The 19,002-nt window shown below is 33.9% G+C and overlaps 1 protein-coding gene across 1 annotated transcript in view; it reads left to right on the top strand.

The window, feature by feature from the left end:
• LOC142328771 (TAR DNA-binding protein 43-like) overlaps positions 1–19,002 on the top strand; it is a 91,363-nt gene that overhangs the window by 55,966 nt on the left and 16,395 nt on the right. The window contains exon 4 of the mRNA XM_075372795.1: positions 17,049–17,151. Coding sequence (XP_075228910.1) covers positions 17,049–17,113 — 65 coding nt within the window. The 3' untranslated portion in view covers positions 17,114–17,151. The remainder of the gene's footprint in view (positions 1–17,048; positions 17,152–19,002) is intronic.

Below are 19,002 nucleotides of genomic sequence, written 5' to 3' on the forward strand. Positions count from 1 at the left end.
TATTGAACGATATCCTGCCGATCAAAAAAGCCTTCAACAACTTACTTCTAATTTGCAGATAACATTTTTGGAATGATGTGTTGACAAATATGATGCGAGTTCAGACCGTTATGTAGAACGCTGGGATAACTTCAGACTATGGATGTTATTTCCTCGACGGTTTTTTCTATCATTTCAAACAACATTTTGACACGCTCAGTATTTTCGTGGTAGATTGGATATCTGCTACTAATGTAATTTAAGCAATAGTATACAACCATCTCTTAAATACTTACAGAAATTGTAATCTGCTGTTTTCTTCGTTACTGATTCACATATGCTTGTTCAAGCGGTCTTAATGTTCCTGATGGTGATTTTTTTTCTTTTGAGTAAAATACAGAATTTGATATGTGCGCCGTTCAGTTGCTGACATTTTTCACTGTACATAGATGGTATAAAAAAAAAATATATAGGTTTGATAGTGTTGTAAGTAAACCAGAAAACTTTTAATATTTTTATTATTAAGACATGTGAGTGCAGCCAACGGGAAAATTAAAAATTACCTTATTTCAATTACTGTTATAAGCTGTATGAAGCAATTCTGGGAATTTTTTTATTCTACTGTGTGTGTAGTTTTGTGAGAACAGAGAATTACTGATATAAATATTCCAAACATGTTATTTAAGTGTTATCTTATAGAATTTGTACTGATAAGATAAAAATATGTTCCTAATATGAGTTCATATCTGGAAATGAACAAAAAAAGTCATTTGCATGCTGTAATATATATCAGGAGTGTTAATAAGGTAAGGGAACTTTAAATAACATCACCAAGAAAAGTGAAATGCAGCAATTTAATATTACACCTAGCAACCACGGGAGAATGCAAATCAAAAATTAAATGGAAAGAATGGCAGTTGAACACATCCTTTTAAAGGCGTTAAAAACAAAACTTTTATCGTAAAATAAAAACTTCATGCTATAACAATGTATTCAAAATGACAGTAACTTGATTTTTTCACAGATTGTTTCAAAAGTGACATACATAGTGGTACGAATTTTGAATTACATATTATCACCATAAACAACAAAAAATAAAAAGCAACCATAATGCAAACATGAGTTAATAAAAAAAAGCTTTTTTAATCCGTGGATTCATCATCAGTTACTATCAATGACGATTATTAATTTCATTGTTTGTTAAAACTGATAATGATTGGGATACATTTATTGCCAGAGATAGTATTCTAATAACTGATAACGAAGAAAAGTTCTTTTTAGGTAGACTGATAAGTTTGCTTCTAATTTGTAAGTTTTTGTTATTATTACTATTATTTTTTTTTTTACGGGCATCAACTGCTAAGGTCGTTGCCCTTGTCACATTCTTAAAAAGAGGTTAGTATCACCAATGTCAGGGACATCATATGTAAGGGTGTAAAGGGCCGTTACATTTTTATTTAAAAGCAGAAAGTACACGTAACATTAATCTAAAAACAACAAACAAATAACACTTATGGGATGTAAAGAGCCCCGATCATAAAATTTGAGATAATATCTCAAAGAACGTAAATGGAAGATACAAGTCTTTACAGTACCATTATCTCATTCTACCTGTCTCGTTTATTTATTTATTTAAGCACCCTCGGGGCGACCAGAACCGCCGTTAAGCAGCATATCAGTCGCCTCAGGATGCCGTGGCAGTTGACTTCCCCCCTATAAAAGTCCCGTAGGACGTAACCCTTCAGGGTCCTGCGCCATAAGAACAATCTGACCACCTCTTCGGGAGGGCCAAAAGCCCCTCGACAGGGAGGCTGCCCTTCCCGGTCCAGACCTACTTGACTACAGGCATGCATTGCGCTTACCCAATAACCTCGTGCCCTCAGTCCACCCTTGAGGGTCCCCCGTTCCATAGTTGGACACACCCTGACTCCCTGCTCTTGCATGCAGGCGAGCCAGGGCGGCCTAGGCAAGAGGGCTACCTCTGTCATTATACGTGCCACGCTTCGAGACTCCCTTATATATATAAAACTACCCCTTAGAGTTTGTTTAACGCAGCTTTAAATTTTCTACTTTTACACATTTTTAAGAAGTCCACTGGCGTTTAAATAAGCAAATATTTTTCCTTCATTTCCATTATCCAAATCAGCAGCAATATCATTTCTTAGCCGGAACCTCTTTCTGAGGTCCTCATACATGGTACACTATTCCATTAGATGCTTAATTGTAAGTGTTTTATTACAAATACCGCACATCGGTTTCTCTTCGCCGGTTAACAGATATAAATTTGTTACTCGCGTGTGATCGATTCTAAGTCTGGTCACAGCCACTTGTTCTCGGCGAGTCGACTTCATGTCGTTTTCTATTTATACGGGGAAGTTTTGAACGAGTTAAATTTTGTATTTAAACTTCTCCAATCAGTATTCCACTTGTTTCTTATTATGTTAGATAGTTTTTGACATCTGCCACCCTTACAGAAATTGCATCCAAAACATCGCATACTGTTGCCTTTCTGGCAGCTTCGTCTGCGCTTTCATTACCTGCAATACAAGCATGTCCTGGAATCCATACAAATACACATTGCTGTTCTCGTTGATTTAGAACGTACAAAATGGACAGAATGTTTGCAATTAGGACATTCTTAATGTTCTTGTTCCGAATTGCAACAAGTGCACTTAAAGGATCGGAACATATTAGCATTCTCTCTTCGCAATAGTGTTCTGTGTACCGAAGAGCTTGCTGTATGGCAGTAGGTTCTGCCGTATAGACACTTGCCATATCTGGCAGTTTCCAAAAGTGGGCTTCTCCATTTACATATATGGAGCATCCAACACCACGTTCGGTTTTAGTACCGTCAGTATAAATTCTAATATGTTCTTTGTAGCTACTGACGGCTGCTAAAAATTCCTGTCGGATGATCACTGCTGGCTTCCTTTTTATTTCTTCCTGAGAGAGATCCAACGTCGTATTTACCGCTGGCAAGAGCTATGGCGGTATCGTAGAAATTGCTAATGTATCCGGAATTGCAATTTCGTGTTTTCTTCTTAATTCGTGGTACCTAATTCCGGCCGGTCTGGAATAGGTAGCACGATGTTCATATAATGCAGCCAAAGGACGGTTGTTAAAAAGTTTTTTATTTATATGGGCAGGAAAAGCCTATATATTTGCTGCATATCTTAACAAAAGGATCTCTCTTATATAATGTAGTGGCATTATTCCGGCTTCGGACATTAGGCTAGTCGCCGGACTTGTGCGGAAAGCGCCTGTCGCATATCTTATTCCGCTATTATGAATTACGTCTAACTTTATTAAATGCGACTTCCTAGCGGATGAATATACAATACATCCGTAGTCTAGTTTAGATTGTACCAATGCCTTGTATAGTCTCAATAATATTTCTTTATCCGAGCCCAAACTGATGTTCGATAAACAATTTATAATGTTTAAGGCTTTTTTGCACCTATCACTCAAGTCCTGTATATGTAATCTCCCCGTAAGGGATTTATCCAATACCAGTCCTAAAAATCTCACATTGTCCTTATATCGTATTGGATTATTGTCGATTGTCAAAATAGGACTTTGGTGAGGAATTCTCTTCCTACAGAAGTGTACACAGCACTTTTTTTCTGGGGAAAATTGGAATCCATTATTCGTTGCAACTTCATTTAGAGCGTCATTCGCTCGTTGTAATTTGTATTTCACCAAAGCAGTCTTGTTGCTGGCATACACAATTGCCAAATCATCAGCTTTTGCTGATTTCTACTGGAATGGCTAATATCAATTTATTAATGGCGATCGTAAACAAGGTACCGCTCAACGGTGAACCTTGTGGTATGCCATTTCCCAATCTTCTTTCAGATGAATATTCATTGTTGACGCGTACTTGGAAAGTACGGTCGTTCATATAGTTGCTGAGTAAAACTGGCAGATTGCCACGAATGCCCCATTCATGTATCTGGAGAATTACTCCATGTCGCCAGGTCATATCGAAAGCATTCTGAAGATCAAAGAAGACTCCGACACAATGTTTCCTTGTAATAACAACTACAACAGTAAAAGTGTAGATAAAGTATCTTTTGCATTTCTTTCAATTTATTTTAAATACAATTAAATACTTTTATTTTGAAAAACCAGTCTTACGTTGTCATTGCATTTTTAAATAATACAAATTAAAACAGCCTTAAATTTTCTGCATCTTGCGCAGTGTGTACATAAATGTCGTCAATTACTTTTTATTTATACCTTCTGAATTGAAGCTCATGACTTGGCTGCACATACGATATATTTCAAAACATCAGTTTACTGAGCGGTTCGTTAACTCCGGCAATTCATATGCCGTATTTTAATAAAATTACTTACCTTTCTTAACTCTGTTTGAAAATTTATTTATCACTTTCTGCCAAATCTTCCTTTCTTTTTCTTTTTCAACAAATAAGAGGCAAAAAAGACCACATTGACAGCCGCTGCAACTGCACCGATTTTCATCGCGAAGGCTACTGCATTTGAAAAAGAAAGTTTGCATCGCCTCCAACATTGAATACTTGGGGAAACAGGGGGTACAATGGAAAACATCGGAGTCATGCCTGAAGCAAATTTGAGACCGATGGCGGACACACTGTATGACAGTGACTTGATGATGATATGGATTTTTAAATCCCAGAGCTATATACGATCCCATTTTGTACAAGGGGGTGTTATAAAAGTATGCTAATGTATCTTTCCTTACAAAAAAGGACCCCGTCCTTTTGTTGAAAACTGCACATCTGTAAATCAGTAATGAAATTAATTTAAAAAAAAATCAAAATCTCTTGCATTAATGACAAGATTTAGAACGATTTTTTTTGTTGTACGAATACAATAAGGAAGATTCTTTTAACGAGTGAAAAGAGAATTACAGTTCCTCTTGTTCATATGTAGATCGCTTTAAATTCACCGATTAAATATACCATTTAGACCTTCTCAAAGCATAACGATTCGGTTCAAAAACGTTTAGTCATTCGCAAACACTACACGACCTGAATTCTTGATAACCGTTCCAAATCGTTTGCAAATAATAGAGTACTAATTTACTGGGACATCTTGTTTTCAGTCGGCTAACTAAATTTATACACAAAAAGATTTAGATTTATCTTCAATTAATCATACGGTAGCTGTACTTGCTGGAATCCTTTTCTAAACTGACTTATTTTGTCTGTGTCACATTAACAAAATTACGTACTAGACTGGTGGCAAGTCCAGATTCTAAATTTTCTTCAATGAACCCCACCTTTTACTTCTGTTTTTATATTAAGTCGCCTACGTCAGTAAATCATCAGTTGCCGTTGGAAGTATGCAAAATTGCAGTACTCAGTGCTATCTGTCCTGTATTTACTCTAAATCTCTCGGTCGACTTTCCTGGGTGAATGACTTGACATTTATACGTCTCTTTAGCGAGGTTCATTATTTTCTTCGGCGAGTTATATCTTTCACGGTTTTCCAGTTATTAAAAGTTTCTTAAATTAAATATTTAACCGAGATTTTACTTCCATCTTCACATTCATTAAGCCTGTCGCGTCTCACACCGGTCAACTGCCTTTCTCATCTTCTTCATCCGACTTTTATATCTCGTAACACTTCTTTTATCCTTAAGCGCTTACCTTTTCTGTTAACCTGTACGTATCGCTTTTTCATCGGTCAACAATCAATGTTATCTTATTTTAAATTCATTATTATCTTAACCGCCAACGGTAGCGTCTGCCTTTTATCTGGAGTTTCCAGATACAAGTCTTGGTCAGCAGTTTTCTCACGCTACAAAATTCATTACGTTCATCGTAGCGATTATCTTATATTATTAGGCCTGACCTGTGCCTTTTTTTACCGATCAAATAAAAAATTATTTTTATATCGACTGGCTTTTTTTTTTGAAAAAGTAATCTATAGAAAATGAAATTCAGTTACGATTACGTAGTCCACAGAAATAATTTTTTAAAGTAACACAAAAAACGCTTAACCGGTATTGTGACTTTTTGTTTTTAAATGCGGTTTTGTTGTAAAATTACTCGTTTCAGTTAACAGTATAAATTTATCTACTGAACTGCTTGATTCCGTGACCGGATTTGTTTGTAATATAGTTTAAAATTGTACCGTTAAAGAATAACGATTCGCTTACCGATATTTTTTTATACCGGAATCTTTTTACGCAAATAGAAAGGATAAGAGGTAGAAAAAAGCAACTCTATAAAAGCTCTACCGAGGAGATGAGCCTACGTATATTTCTAAATTTTGCTAGCAGTTCAAAATTGATAAATATATGATCTTCCCTATTGCCAGATCTTGAAGGTCATTGAATTTTTGTATTGATTTTTTTCTTTAATAATTGGAAATTAATACATTTATATCTTAAGTTTTTAATGTAAAATAGACTAAATATTCTCAAAAAAAATTTGGTCTGTTATGCTATCATCCGCAAATGTGAGTATTTACTCTGTTGATAAAACTTAACAAATTTGCTTTGCAGGCGAATGAAGACTATCCAGCAGTATGAAATCCACAGTTAATACAAAATATCAAATAAAAGCAAATCCGTAGTTAACACAAACTTATTTTCTCCTCTACCACAACAAAAATATTTTCCTGATCCGCCATCGAAATTAGCGCTGCTTTGCTAGTCTTTGAAGTAAAGGCGTATTTTTAACTTATGAAATCAGATTTTTTTTAAACATCAGTTTATAGATTTCTGCTTTTCACAAGTAATCCGTATTAGTACTGGCAGGCAGAAATCTGCTAATCGTTTGTTTTTGCAGCTTACAATTAACTCTTGAGGTACTGTAAGTTTTACATTTATTTACAGCTGTGATAAAAATCTGATGTGGATCCCACATGACTTCCTTGTACGCCTATTAAATTACATATACGCATTTTTAAAAGTACATAAAATTTTATTTTACTAATAATTTTTTATATTCTTTTTGAATTATTATTTATCGTAAACATTTTTTTTACAATTAGGGATTAATAATTATTAATAAATCGATATATTTAAATTTAAAAAAAAAGTTAAAAAAACCAGATGAAGTCTGATTCGAACCTAGGTGCCTTCCCCTTGTAAGATCCAAATATTTCATTAATTAATATTTTATTTGGCTATAACATTGGAACCGATCAAAAATAAGTATTTTTGACTTTTTCTTAATCGCAGTAAGCCGTCGTTGAGAGCTTTTCGACGATATATTATAAGCGGTACTTATTTTTATCGGTTCCAGAGTTATAACTCAATAAAATGTTAATTAATGAAATATTTGGATCTTACAAGGGAAGGCATATCGGTTCGAATCAGACGTCATCTCCTTTTACTTTCAATTTAAATATATTGATTTATTAATAATTATTAACCTCCGATTGTAAAAAAAACAATAACAAGTTAATAATGAAACAAAATTTTATGTACTTTTAAAAATGTAAAAATGTAAGTATGTAATTTATTAGGAAATCCCTGTTGGAAATTCCCTATTCCCTTGGCGGGAGTTTGTAATTCCGCAGGGGCGTCAACTTGGGTAATATTTTCGTTTTAAATATTATTTATAATAATTAATTCAAAGTTTGTTACCGCTGGTGAGCAGCTGCTGGTTTGAATTAAATAAATAAATAATTTTAAAGTTAAAAAAAAAAAAAGGAGTTTACCAAGATCCGAACTGTGCTACGGTGAGACAGGGCTGATTGACGCCTTAGACCATTCGGCTACAGCAACTACGTACTGCAGCCTGTGAAAAATGTTGTATATAAGTTGCGCGGGAGAAAAATGAAATTTATTAGTATACTTCGACCATCTTAACACTGTGCGTGCGTATGTGTGTGTGTCAATTTTTTTTTCTTTATCATCCGTCATAGTCCGGTAAAGCGTTACTATACACCGCCCTCACAAATTCCTTCAGTACTTTTCTAATCAGAATAGGAAATTCGATAAAAATTAAGCCTATGATAACAGAGATTCGCTCTTCAGTATCTTAGATTACACTTAACTCGTTGCCGGTTTTGCAACTTCACATAAAATAATGCTATTTTTTATTTATGGATTATTTTTACATATATATTTTATTACGACTAATGATGTCCTAGTATATATATATAATAATCGGTAATTTTTGATGCAAAACATATGTTATTATGTATACTTTCTTTTTCGTGTTTTAGCCTCCGGTAATTACCGTTCAGATAATACTTCAGAGGATGAATGAGGATTATATGTATATTTTTATTTATTTATTATAATAAGATACTGTAGATTACGTATAGGGAATTATGATAATTTAATTTAAATATTATTTAATCTTATTACATTAACAGAAAAGGGTGGTAATTATAGAAAAGCCGTTTCAATGGAACAGCTGGAGATTACAAGGGAGGCGGTTGTTAGGGGCTGCGGTTGCTAAGCGGTCTGCAGCGAGGTGCGCAGAGCAGCAGTGCGCATCACGTTATCCCCTCCGCGCCAATAATAACAGAGTAAGAATGTGCGTCTAGCCCGGCAACATACCATCAACCTCACACCAACGCACACACTCCCGATTACTAAGTTTACAGTAAGCATATTTACAATAGAAATACGCGCGCACACAAACACACAGAGAGAGAGAGAGAGTGAGTGAATATGACAACAGAGTACATATGTACACTATATATATATATATATATATATATATGTATAATGCACGCATAGACACAGATAGACAGAGAGACATTGACAATTGACTATTTAATGTACACACACAAGACACACAAAAAAGCACACACACACTTGCTCTCTCTCTCTCTCTCTCTGAGAGAGCGAGGCTGTTTGTCTTGCCGGCTGAGAATTCTTTTTTAGTTCATCATTCCTGACCCTATCTTGGGCGAATCTCGTTTTTAGTCGTGAACGGTTTCTTTCCGTCATAATGCATATGTCGGGTATACGGAAACGCTGTAAGTTTGCATTTCGCCTGAGACAACGTGAAATCGGATTTCGTACTTGAATTTCCGAAAAACCGGCCGACCGATCGCTTTCAACAGTCTACCGTATTTTCAACTCGATCCTACTATCGGTTTTGGTTCAGTTAACGGCACTGTTCTATACCGATAACGGTTAGAGATAATCCATTTATAGTTGAAAAATCGGATTTCCGAGCCGACTTTACCTACTGCGTAGCTTCCTTCTCTTACTCTGACGCTCGGTTCGTTCGTTTACGATTTTTTTATAAATCAGCCCTTAAGGCCGTTTTTCAAAACTTAACTGCCCGAACCCTCGTCGGGCGACAAAAACGTGCCTGCCGTCAAAAAATTCAGCAGAAAATCTAGTATTTTTTGGGTTTTCTTCGACGTTTTAACTGTGACGACAACGATTTTGGAAAAATCGCTTCGACGCGGTAAGGGCGTTTTTCTAGGCTAAGGGAGCTTTTTTGCCGATTTTTACCGCCAATAACTCGGCAACCGTTAGGCCTATCGATACGTGAAAAAATATGCCGTTCCGATTCGACTCGGCTTCCGAGGTCATTTTTCATTTGATGTGTAATATGTAGTATAAAGGTTGCCAGGTGGGAGAAAAAAGTGCCGGCGATTCAAAATAATTCTCCCTCTATCGCTCATAATAATAAAAAAAATAATTATTTAAGTCAGTGTAAGTGAAGATTTAAATTCCTTATTTATACGCGTTAAAAAAATCACTAAGCTTGAAAATATTGTCGGTAAAGATTGCTATTTACTATTAAAAAATTACTTTATATGAAATATTTTGGTCCTGCAATTCTGCGGGGGCGAATTTCGCTCGCGCTATTATTCCGAGAACGGTAGCCGCTAGACGCGTGGGATTAGGGCCGATCGATCCGGGCGATGGAAAAATTCCTTTCGGGTTAAGAATTTTAAAATGGTGTTAAAAATGCCGTAGGGCACGCCGTTTTCGAGGTACGCCATTTTATTTATTTAACAAAATAATGTCTGAGCGATCTCGTTTCTTATGTATAATATAAACAAAATAACATCGGCTGTCGATAGTAAGCTATTACAACTATAAAAAATTAAAAATCATCCGCTTTCTTTGAAAGTAATGATGACTGATCGATGCAGATCGCCGTTATAAATTTACACCGTTAACCGAATAGCTATTAGATTACGAAAATCAACAATAATTTTAAAGGTTGAATTGTAAATAAAGATCGTTGCGTATATTAAATAACGATCGACGATATACACACATATCGCTGAAAGTAATGATGACCTACATCGTCATCATAAATTTAAAATTAATCGTGGTGTTTGCGGTTAAAACATGTTTTATTATGAATTTTTCAGTGGATCGACTGTTTCGACATGTGAAGAACACTCATTCGTCATTGAAAGTAGCCGTTCTTTAATGTATTCGAATAAAGAATATTGATTTACATACGCGACCGGTCCCAGTGTTGAACAGAGTGAAGGTGTTGCTTGTACAGGTGAAAGATTTCCTGCGCTTTAGTGGGGTGGCCTACTCTGGGTAGAAGACAACGGGTAATCGCTTCAGCCCTCGCTTTCCTTATTATGCCCGGCGTGAAATGCTTTTTTCTTGAGAACGGCAATGCCGTTTTGCGGGACTTGTATCTCGTATCTTGTCGCATTCGATCCTTTGTTTAAGGCAAATGAGCAAATGGACATGTATAAATGTCTATAAATATTTTATTGACTTTTTTCAAACTACAATTTCTTCTTAAGCAGTTAGAAATAAAAAAAATTATCGTATCGGCTGCGATTATCTATCGTGTTTTAAAATAAATATCTAAACTTCAATCGGGTTTAATGTAATTCTTAATTACAAAAAATTGTTCGGCTCTTCTTATGCGATGTTAGGACAAACGGTTAAAACCGGCAAGTTTTACTTTAGTAAAAATCTAAAGCTATCGTGAAAAGTCCTTTCTCCTCAATGTATAGACAAATGTAGCATGTTCATGATTTCTGGTAATAAAAAAAAAAAACGTTGTCTAAATATTTTGTTATTTGGATCGCTATATCTTACAAACATATCTGCACTAAACTTTCGTCTAGTCGCTTTCCACTCTCGGGTGGACCCGAGAGTCTTGTTGCACCGCAACACCGACTTTTGTAGAAATGAATTTTGAAATCCACCACCCGTCTATTTCTGAGCACCTTGTTAGTTCATTATACCGATTAACAGACAAATCTTTATCTTAATAAAGAGAAGGTATTCAAGCATGTCCGGACAATAAAAATCTCCAACTTGAACCGACAACTAAAGTCTTTAAGTGGCCTACAGGGTAAGATTATGCATTTTCATTCAGACGAATAACAGCCATCGAGAGCAGCCTGCACCGTTTGATTTGTTTAGCATCCTTCAATTCATAATAAGATTCTGATATCGCTGCAGTCCCAAGCTCCATCAATTCTGTTATTAGATTCTTTTGTTCCCGAAATGTTGCGACAATCGTTTTTCAGTTCAATAATATCATCTGAATCTGTATGGCTCACTTCTCTCTGATTTTCTGGCGTCATGTCGCGCTCATAATATTAGTATGAACATGAGATTATCATCTACCGATTTTAGTTTCACTGTTCGCTTGCTCACAAAAAATGAATTACAAAACACAGAATTACAAGTTGGAAACGACGATATCATCGTGTCTTTCATCAATTGCTTCTTTACCAGCGCTAAACAGAATGAAGAAGCGTTTGAACAAGTTATTACATTATAAATTCCTATAATTGTTATAAATTCTTATAAATTCCTTTTATTGTCCGGACAATAAAAATCTCCAACTTGAACTGACAACTAAAGTCTTTAAGTGGCCTACAGGGTAAGATTATGCATTTTCATTCAGACGAATAACAGTCATCGAGAGCAGCCTGCACCGTTTGATTTGTTTAGCATCCTTCAATTCATAATAAGATATTACATTATAAATTCCTGATCTGTGACTTCTGTGTTATACAAGTCGTGCAAGATATATAAGTGATAACATATAAAGTTGATTTCTTTACGTTTATTATGACACGATATAACCGTTCGATGCGATGAACAGAGTAAAAAGACCAAATTCAGGGCGAATATCAGCTATAGTTTAGTCGGCTTCGCGCTGGTATGCAATAATTTTTGAGGGAAAGGCATCAGTAAAAAAATTAAAATAATATAAAATTAAATAATATCATAAAGCTTTACTTAGATAAGTTTAAAAAAATCCTTATCCAAAGAATAGTAAAAACTTTTCGATATTTTACTTAATAAGACAGTTTCAGCGATATTTTGTTTTTTCGAAAGGCCCTCCCCCATTTCCAGTCCCATGATCCGATTTTGGCCGTTAACGAACTAGACCGAGATTTTCTGACGGGTTATTTTTAAGGAACAATTTGAAAAATTACGGCAGTTATCGTGTTCCCAAGAAATTGAAATATATATATATATATATATTAAAAGAATAGACAGACTTATAGGCCATTAAAAGAAGAGACAGACTTATAGGCCACATACTAAGGCATCCTGGAATAGTCGCTTTAATATTGGAAGGACAGGTAGAAGGAAAAAATTGTGTAGGCAGGCCACGTTTGGAATATGTAAAACAAATTGTGAGGGATGTAGGATGTAGAGGGTATACTGAAATGAAACGACTAGCACTAGATAGGGAATCTTGGAGAGCTGCATCAAACCAGTCAAATGACGAAGACAAAAAAAAAATTATAAACTTTTGAGTTGACGCTGGTTTTGGGGTCTGAGGCTGTGAAACGCCAAGATATGTCGAAATTTTCCTGAAATCAAATCATTGTATCCATTACAATACGTAGCTATCTTTTGAAATCTACTTAAAACATTAGATTGAAGAAAATTATACTGAAATAAACCGTTTTGTAATTCGAGGGGTTGATAATTCATTCGCTTCGAAAAATAGATATTTTTCGTTTAAAACATCGTTTTAAAAAATGTGTTTCGCGACACATCGTTTAATTTCACTCTGCTATTCAGGAACGCTGTGAGGATGAGTTTTGTAAGCGGCATCCTTAAGGTATCCCCCCACAAGAAAAAGTCAGGAAAGGATAAATCAGGAGACCGAGGGGGCCACAATCCCTTCGAAATCTATTGTCCACGAAAACACCGATACAAGAAAGTCGGCTATATGAGCCGTAGCATTGTCCTATTAAAACCACGTGTAATCTATCCGGTCTGCAGGTAGTGTTTACAAATTGTTGCTCCGTCTGTATGTAGCGCTCATATTTCACAGTGCCGGAAAGAATGTATGAAGTTTCGACTGCTGATATTGCACGCGAAACTCCCATTTTTTGTCCGCGGAGAGGAGACTAGTGCACCGATGTGGATTTCCGTACGCGAGATGCGTAAATTCTGTACGTTCATGGTAGTTCCGTATTGCTGGAACCGTGCCTCGTCGGATCGAAACCGATCGTCGAATTCATCCCCGTCCGAGTTATGACGTGAACCGCTGACAGAAAGCTACACCTTTTCCAGTGTCTTCAGGTAACGACTCGTGAACGACAGCAATTCTGCGTGAACGCATCTTTAAACGCTTGCTCGATGCCGTGCGGGCGTTATCAAAAAAGATCAAAACGGTTAGATAGACGTAGCACAGATTTCTTGGCACTAACAGAATATAAAGCTTTCACGTCGATCGACTTTTCTGATGCTACCGTTTTCGGTCGAACGCTTTTGGCTGCGTCTATCGGATTCCCTGTCTCTTGATTCTGCCGCTTGATGGAGAACTACTTTTCCGTGAAGGCGTTCTGGGTCTGGGCGTAACTGGCACATCTAATGTATCGGGAGGCGACGAATATATTCTGCTGCATTTTGTAACCCGTTTTACCTGATTAAACTTGCAACTAAAGAAGAAAACATTCTTCCGTAAGATTGTGTCGCTCTTTGAACCGTCTGTATTTTAAATAAATCGGCGCTAAGATTTTTTAAATCGTTTGATAATTTATTAAAAACGGCAAAGTAAACACGTATGAAGTATTTTATAAAACTTTACGCTTGACAATTATTAAATATGTACTATACTTATGTATATTGAATTTTAAAGTATAGTAAACCTCTTTACGGTTTCCCTAAAAAGTTAAAACAAATTCTCAAAATGCATAAATAGGCTGTTAGAAAATTGTTTGGCGACAATAAATATGAATCGTGTAGATTGATATTTAGAAAATGAAATATTTTTAGTTATCCTTGAGTTTATATTTATGAATGTGCATTCTTTTCCAAAAATAGTCCCTTTTTAAAAAAAATAACAATATCCATGCTATCAAATCTGATAATAGAACTCTCTTTTTCTGTTTAGCTTCTGGAACTACTGTAAGGTATTACTTCAGAGGATGATATGTATGAATGTAAATGAAGTGTAGTCTTGTACAATCTCACATCAACTATTCCTGAGATGTGTGTTTAATTGAAACCCAACCATCAAAGAACACGGTATCCACAATCTAGTATTGAAATCCGTAAAAAAGTAACTGCCTTTACTAGGGTTTGAATCTTAGAACTGTTGACTTCGAAATCAAATGATTCACTATGATAAGTTATCCTGTTCTCCAAGAAACCAAATTAGGATGTATTCTTACGTTTGTTTGCTATTAAAAATTGATTTCTATGTAGATGATCTCATTACCAGTTCAGATAACCAAAATGGAGTTATTCCATTAAAGAACGATATCTCCAAATTATTACAACAGTATGGTTTTTCACTTCATATGTGGTATTCTAACAATTGCAGTACTTCTACGTGTAATCATAATTCAGCCATACCATCTAATCAAGAAGACAACATATGTACTTGTAAGAGTTCTAATGAACAAAAAGTCAGATTCACTAAATTTCCAAATTACTCATTCTAGCAATTTTTAAATTTTAAAATCACAGCAGGTGTCTGTGACCTCTAGGACTCATTCGCCGTATTATATTATCAGTCAACTCAAAGTTGACTGTGACAAAATATTACCCAAACCATTTATATAATGGTTTTCACTGTATAATCAATCACATCTAATAGTCATTTAAACATAAGTAGATCCATTAAGTTTAATAATAATAGTAAAATTCATTCCATTAAATTACATGGATTTTCTGATGTCTATATTAATGGCTGTGGTTTTATATTTATATATGCACTTTATACCCCAACCATGTAATTACACCTAATTTATTTTTCTAAATCAAAATTAACCCCTTGAAACAAATCATATTACCACCCATACTTGAACTCTGTGGTTGTTTACTATTTTCACGTTTATTTGTGAAGGTTGTATAACTGCATTATACACTTTGATGAGATACACTTATACTCTGATTCAATCGTAGCACCTTGTTGTATTCATGGACATTCTTCAAATTGGAAAGTATTTATAGGTAATAGTGTCTGACATTCAATGAAACACTTTAATTACCAGTTTGTATTACATCAAATTCTCTGATAATCCAGCAGACATATTGTCTAGACCTTTTTCACCAAGCAGGTTACTTGATATGTCACTATGGTGGTGTGGTCTCCCTTGGCTATTTGTCTTCTTCTCATTAGCCAACTGATCACAATATTACGTTCAGTGATGATAATTTAAATTCTGAATGCTTATTAGAAAGGCGTAAAACTATATTTACTTCATGTATATCTAATATTGTATATGGTTGAACACAAAGATTTTCATCTTTACATACTTTATTATGAACATTAAGTTTCTGTTTCAGATTCATTCACCATATTAAATCCGAACCGTCTGAATTTAATTTTAGTACTTTTAATTACTAAGGAGTTAGATCATACTTTTTACTTTTTTATATGAGATAAAGAATCAGGTCATTGATAAACAAAGTAAGCTTAGTTCACTAGATTTTTAGATGATTTAAGTCTAATCTGTGTAGGAGGCAGACTTCAATGTTCTCTCCTACAATCATGTTAAACATCCTATTGTTTTACATCTTGAGTGTGAACGTTCTGAAATTAATTGTCAACTTTGAACACTTAAGACTTACACTGAACAGATCATTCATTGCGACAAGAGATACTGGATAATAGTGCCAAAAGAATAATTTCATTAATCTTTCATGTGTTTAATTTGCATTAGATGTGGTGCAAAACTTAATCCCAACAGCTTTGTCAATTACCACCAGGTAGAGTGATTCCTTCCTGAACATCTCTTGTGCAGTAGATTACTAATATATTTTCTGATAACTCTGCTAACTTTCATTCTGTTAGAAACATTTTGTACAACTTGTATCACCTTTTAAGATCAGACATATTTAAAACAAATATTCAAACCTTTTCTACGTTATAAGGAATTAGTTTGTGAAAAAGTGCAGTCAAGTGTAATAGGAAAAACAATTCTCAACATAGAGGAATTTTATCCAATATTGATACAGATTGAGGTTTGTCTTAATTCTTGTCCAATTTTTGCTATTTCCACTGATAAGAGACACTGGCTGTCTAGGACTCCAGGTTCATTTTCATATTGGATGTAAGTAGATCAGTTCTTAAGAAGATGTTAAAAGTAAATTTATTTAAAGTGTTTTCAATTCTGTTATAAAAATGTTATTCTATCAATGGTAAATGCTTCGAACAGATTTATAAAGATTTTGAGAGAAAGGGTTGTGACACAATTTCAAAACCAATTCCTGTAAGGCAGTGGAGTGTTGCAACGAGATTTAGCACCATACCATTCTGCCAAAAAAATAGAAAATGTTTTCAAAGAATGAAACATTAAAGTGTTCTTGTGGCCAAGCAATCCCACACAACACAAATGAAAATCTTTAGGCAATAGTAAAAAAAACGACTCTGAAAGCAAAAACTGACCTAATTAATCAGTAATGTTATGGTTTCATGAAGAAATCAAGTAAATGTTTGGTATACTTGTTGCATGGATGCTAAATCGTGTATGTTAAGTGATTAAGAATAAAGAAAAACATATTAATTAGATATTCACAAAATGTACAGCTATGATTTTGTATCAATATAAAGTTAATTTCTTATTAAAAAAACATCTGCTTTCGGATTAATTTGCTTGCTTAAAATAGTTGAATATATTTAGCATTTAAGATTATTTTACTTTTAAAGTCCAATCATTCTGATTTAACTTTTCTTTGTGTTTTACAGGCATAAAAATTTATCAATATTTAAGTAACTTGGGTGTAAGAAACTTCATTTATTATTCTCCTTAGTGAAACAAAATTTAAAATGAAATGTTTCATAAAAAAAGGTTAGTGAAATTGCATTTTGTTTTTTATAACAAGAGTAATGAAATTTATCTCATGATTTATTATTTACAAAAGTACTAATAACAATAATAATAATAATACCTATTCTTTGCTTTCATACTTACCTATTCTCTTATAAGATCGATTATAATAAATTCACACACAAATCTATCAACTAAAAAAATAGAGGGTGTAAATAATACAAACCTGTTCAGGATTAGAAAACCACACTATTGTAATCCTTTCTCTTATGGACAAGGAAACATTAGAAACATGTATGAAATGTTTCGTGAATGAACTTAAAGTAATTGGTAAAAAATAAGAATATTTATTAAAAGGATTAGGGTATGTGAAACTGTCAATATAAAGTATCATTACATATGATGATAGTTTACAGAAAGAAAAAAAAGGTTAAAAGTTTAAACTGTTTTTAAAGTTTAATGAATTTATCTTTATGATTTAGTGGCATTTTTGATTTTCCAGCCAGAAGTTAAGAATTATTTTTTGAATATAATGAAATTTTCATTGAGTTTTACAGATAATTTAATGAAAATTATTTGGGTTTTAAAACATCACAAGCATCGTGTTATTAAAAAGTTGTAGCAGTTACTTAAATACTACAAAAAAAGATACTATAAGAAAAGATTGAATATATCTTTAAAAGTTCTAAGATTAAATTAAACTTTTCTTAACTTAATTCAGAATTAAAATATTGATGCAGATTTGAAATTATATTCATGTTTACTTTCTTTAAGAAAACTCTGAAGGTATTTAGTTAACATGTTATACTTAAGTTGAGTCAGTAATTTCAATATAAAAGACTAATTGAATAACTTAAAATATTATGGTGATAGATATTTTGAAAAAATATTGCTATAATTTCAAATATGAAACTTTACTTCTTTATATAATTTCTGATTCCCATGTATTATCCATTTTGTGAAAGATAAATTTGATTACATCATTCCACAAAGTCAGATTATTTTCCAGAAGTAAACTGGCATTAATCGATTAGCTTCATTATTGTAGTAACAATTATTGAAATAAAAAACTTTTATATTGAGTTTGGCAATTGTTTCTCTCTAAGCATATCAATTGGACATGACAGATAGCATCTGTGTGTCGTGTTGGTCAAGTGGCAGTGAATGCTATTTTAAAACAATTTAAAGAAACTGGTTAATTTTCATCTCAAAGGAAAGGAAAATTTGTCAAATGTGTCAAATTTTTCACTCAAATTGCAATATGCTGATTTAACAAAAAATAACAGGTAGCCTACTGACATCTACCTTTGATAATATCGTATTTTAATTTGCCTCATAATCTGTTTTTTTTTGCAGATCCTGAATTTAATATATCAAATATAAATTGATGTCCTTATTGGAGCACAATTTTCCTTAAATTTTGTTACCCTACAAAATTAATTTGAAAATTTCTCCAAGAAACCAAATTAGGATATATTCTTACTGTTTGTTTGCTATTAAAAACGATTTCTATGTTTCTCATCTCATTACCGGTTCAGATAACCTAAATGGAGTTATTCAATTAAAGAACGATATCTCCAAATTATTACAACAGGATGGTTTGTCACTTTGCATGTGGTATTCTAACAATTGCGGCACTTCAACGTCTAATCATAATTCATCCAACAAAAAGTCAGATTCACTAAATTTCCAAATCACTCGTTAACAGATTTAAAATTTATACTAAAAGGAATACTCATTCCATCCCAGCAGGTGTCTGTGATCCTCTAGGACTCATTGGCCGTATTATGTTTTCATACAAACAGTTTATGCAGTCATTATGACAACTCAAGTTGACTGGGACAAAATATTACCCAAACCATTAATACAGTG

This window comes from Lycorma delicatula, chromosome 8, assembly GCF_047948215.1.
Source record: "Lycorma delicatula isolate Av1 chromosome 8, ASM4794821v1, whole genome shotgun sequence".
In the NCBI taxonomy this organism is placed as follows: domain Eukaryota; kingdom Metazoa; phylum Arthropoda; class Insecta; order Hemiptera; family Fulgoridae; genus Lycorma; species Lycorma delicatula.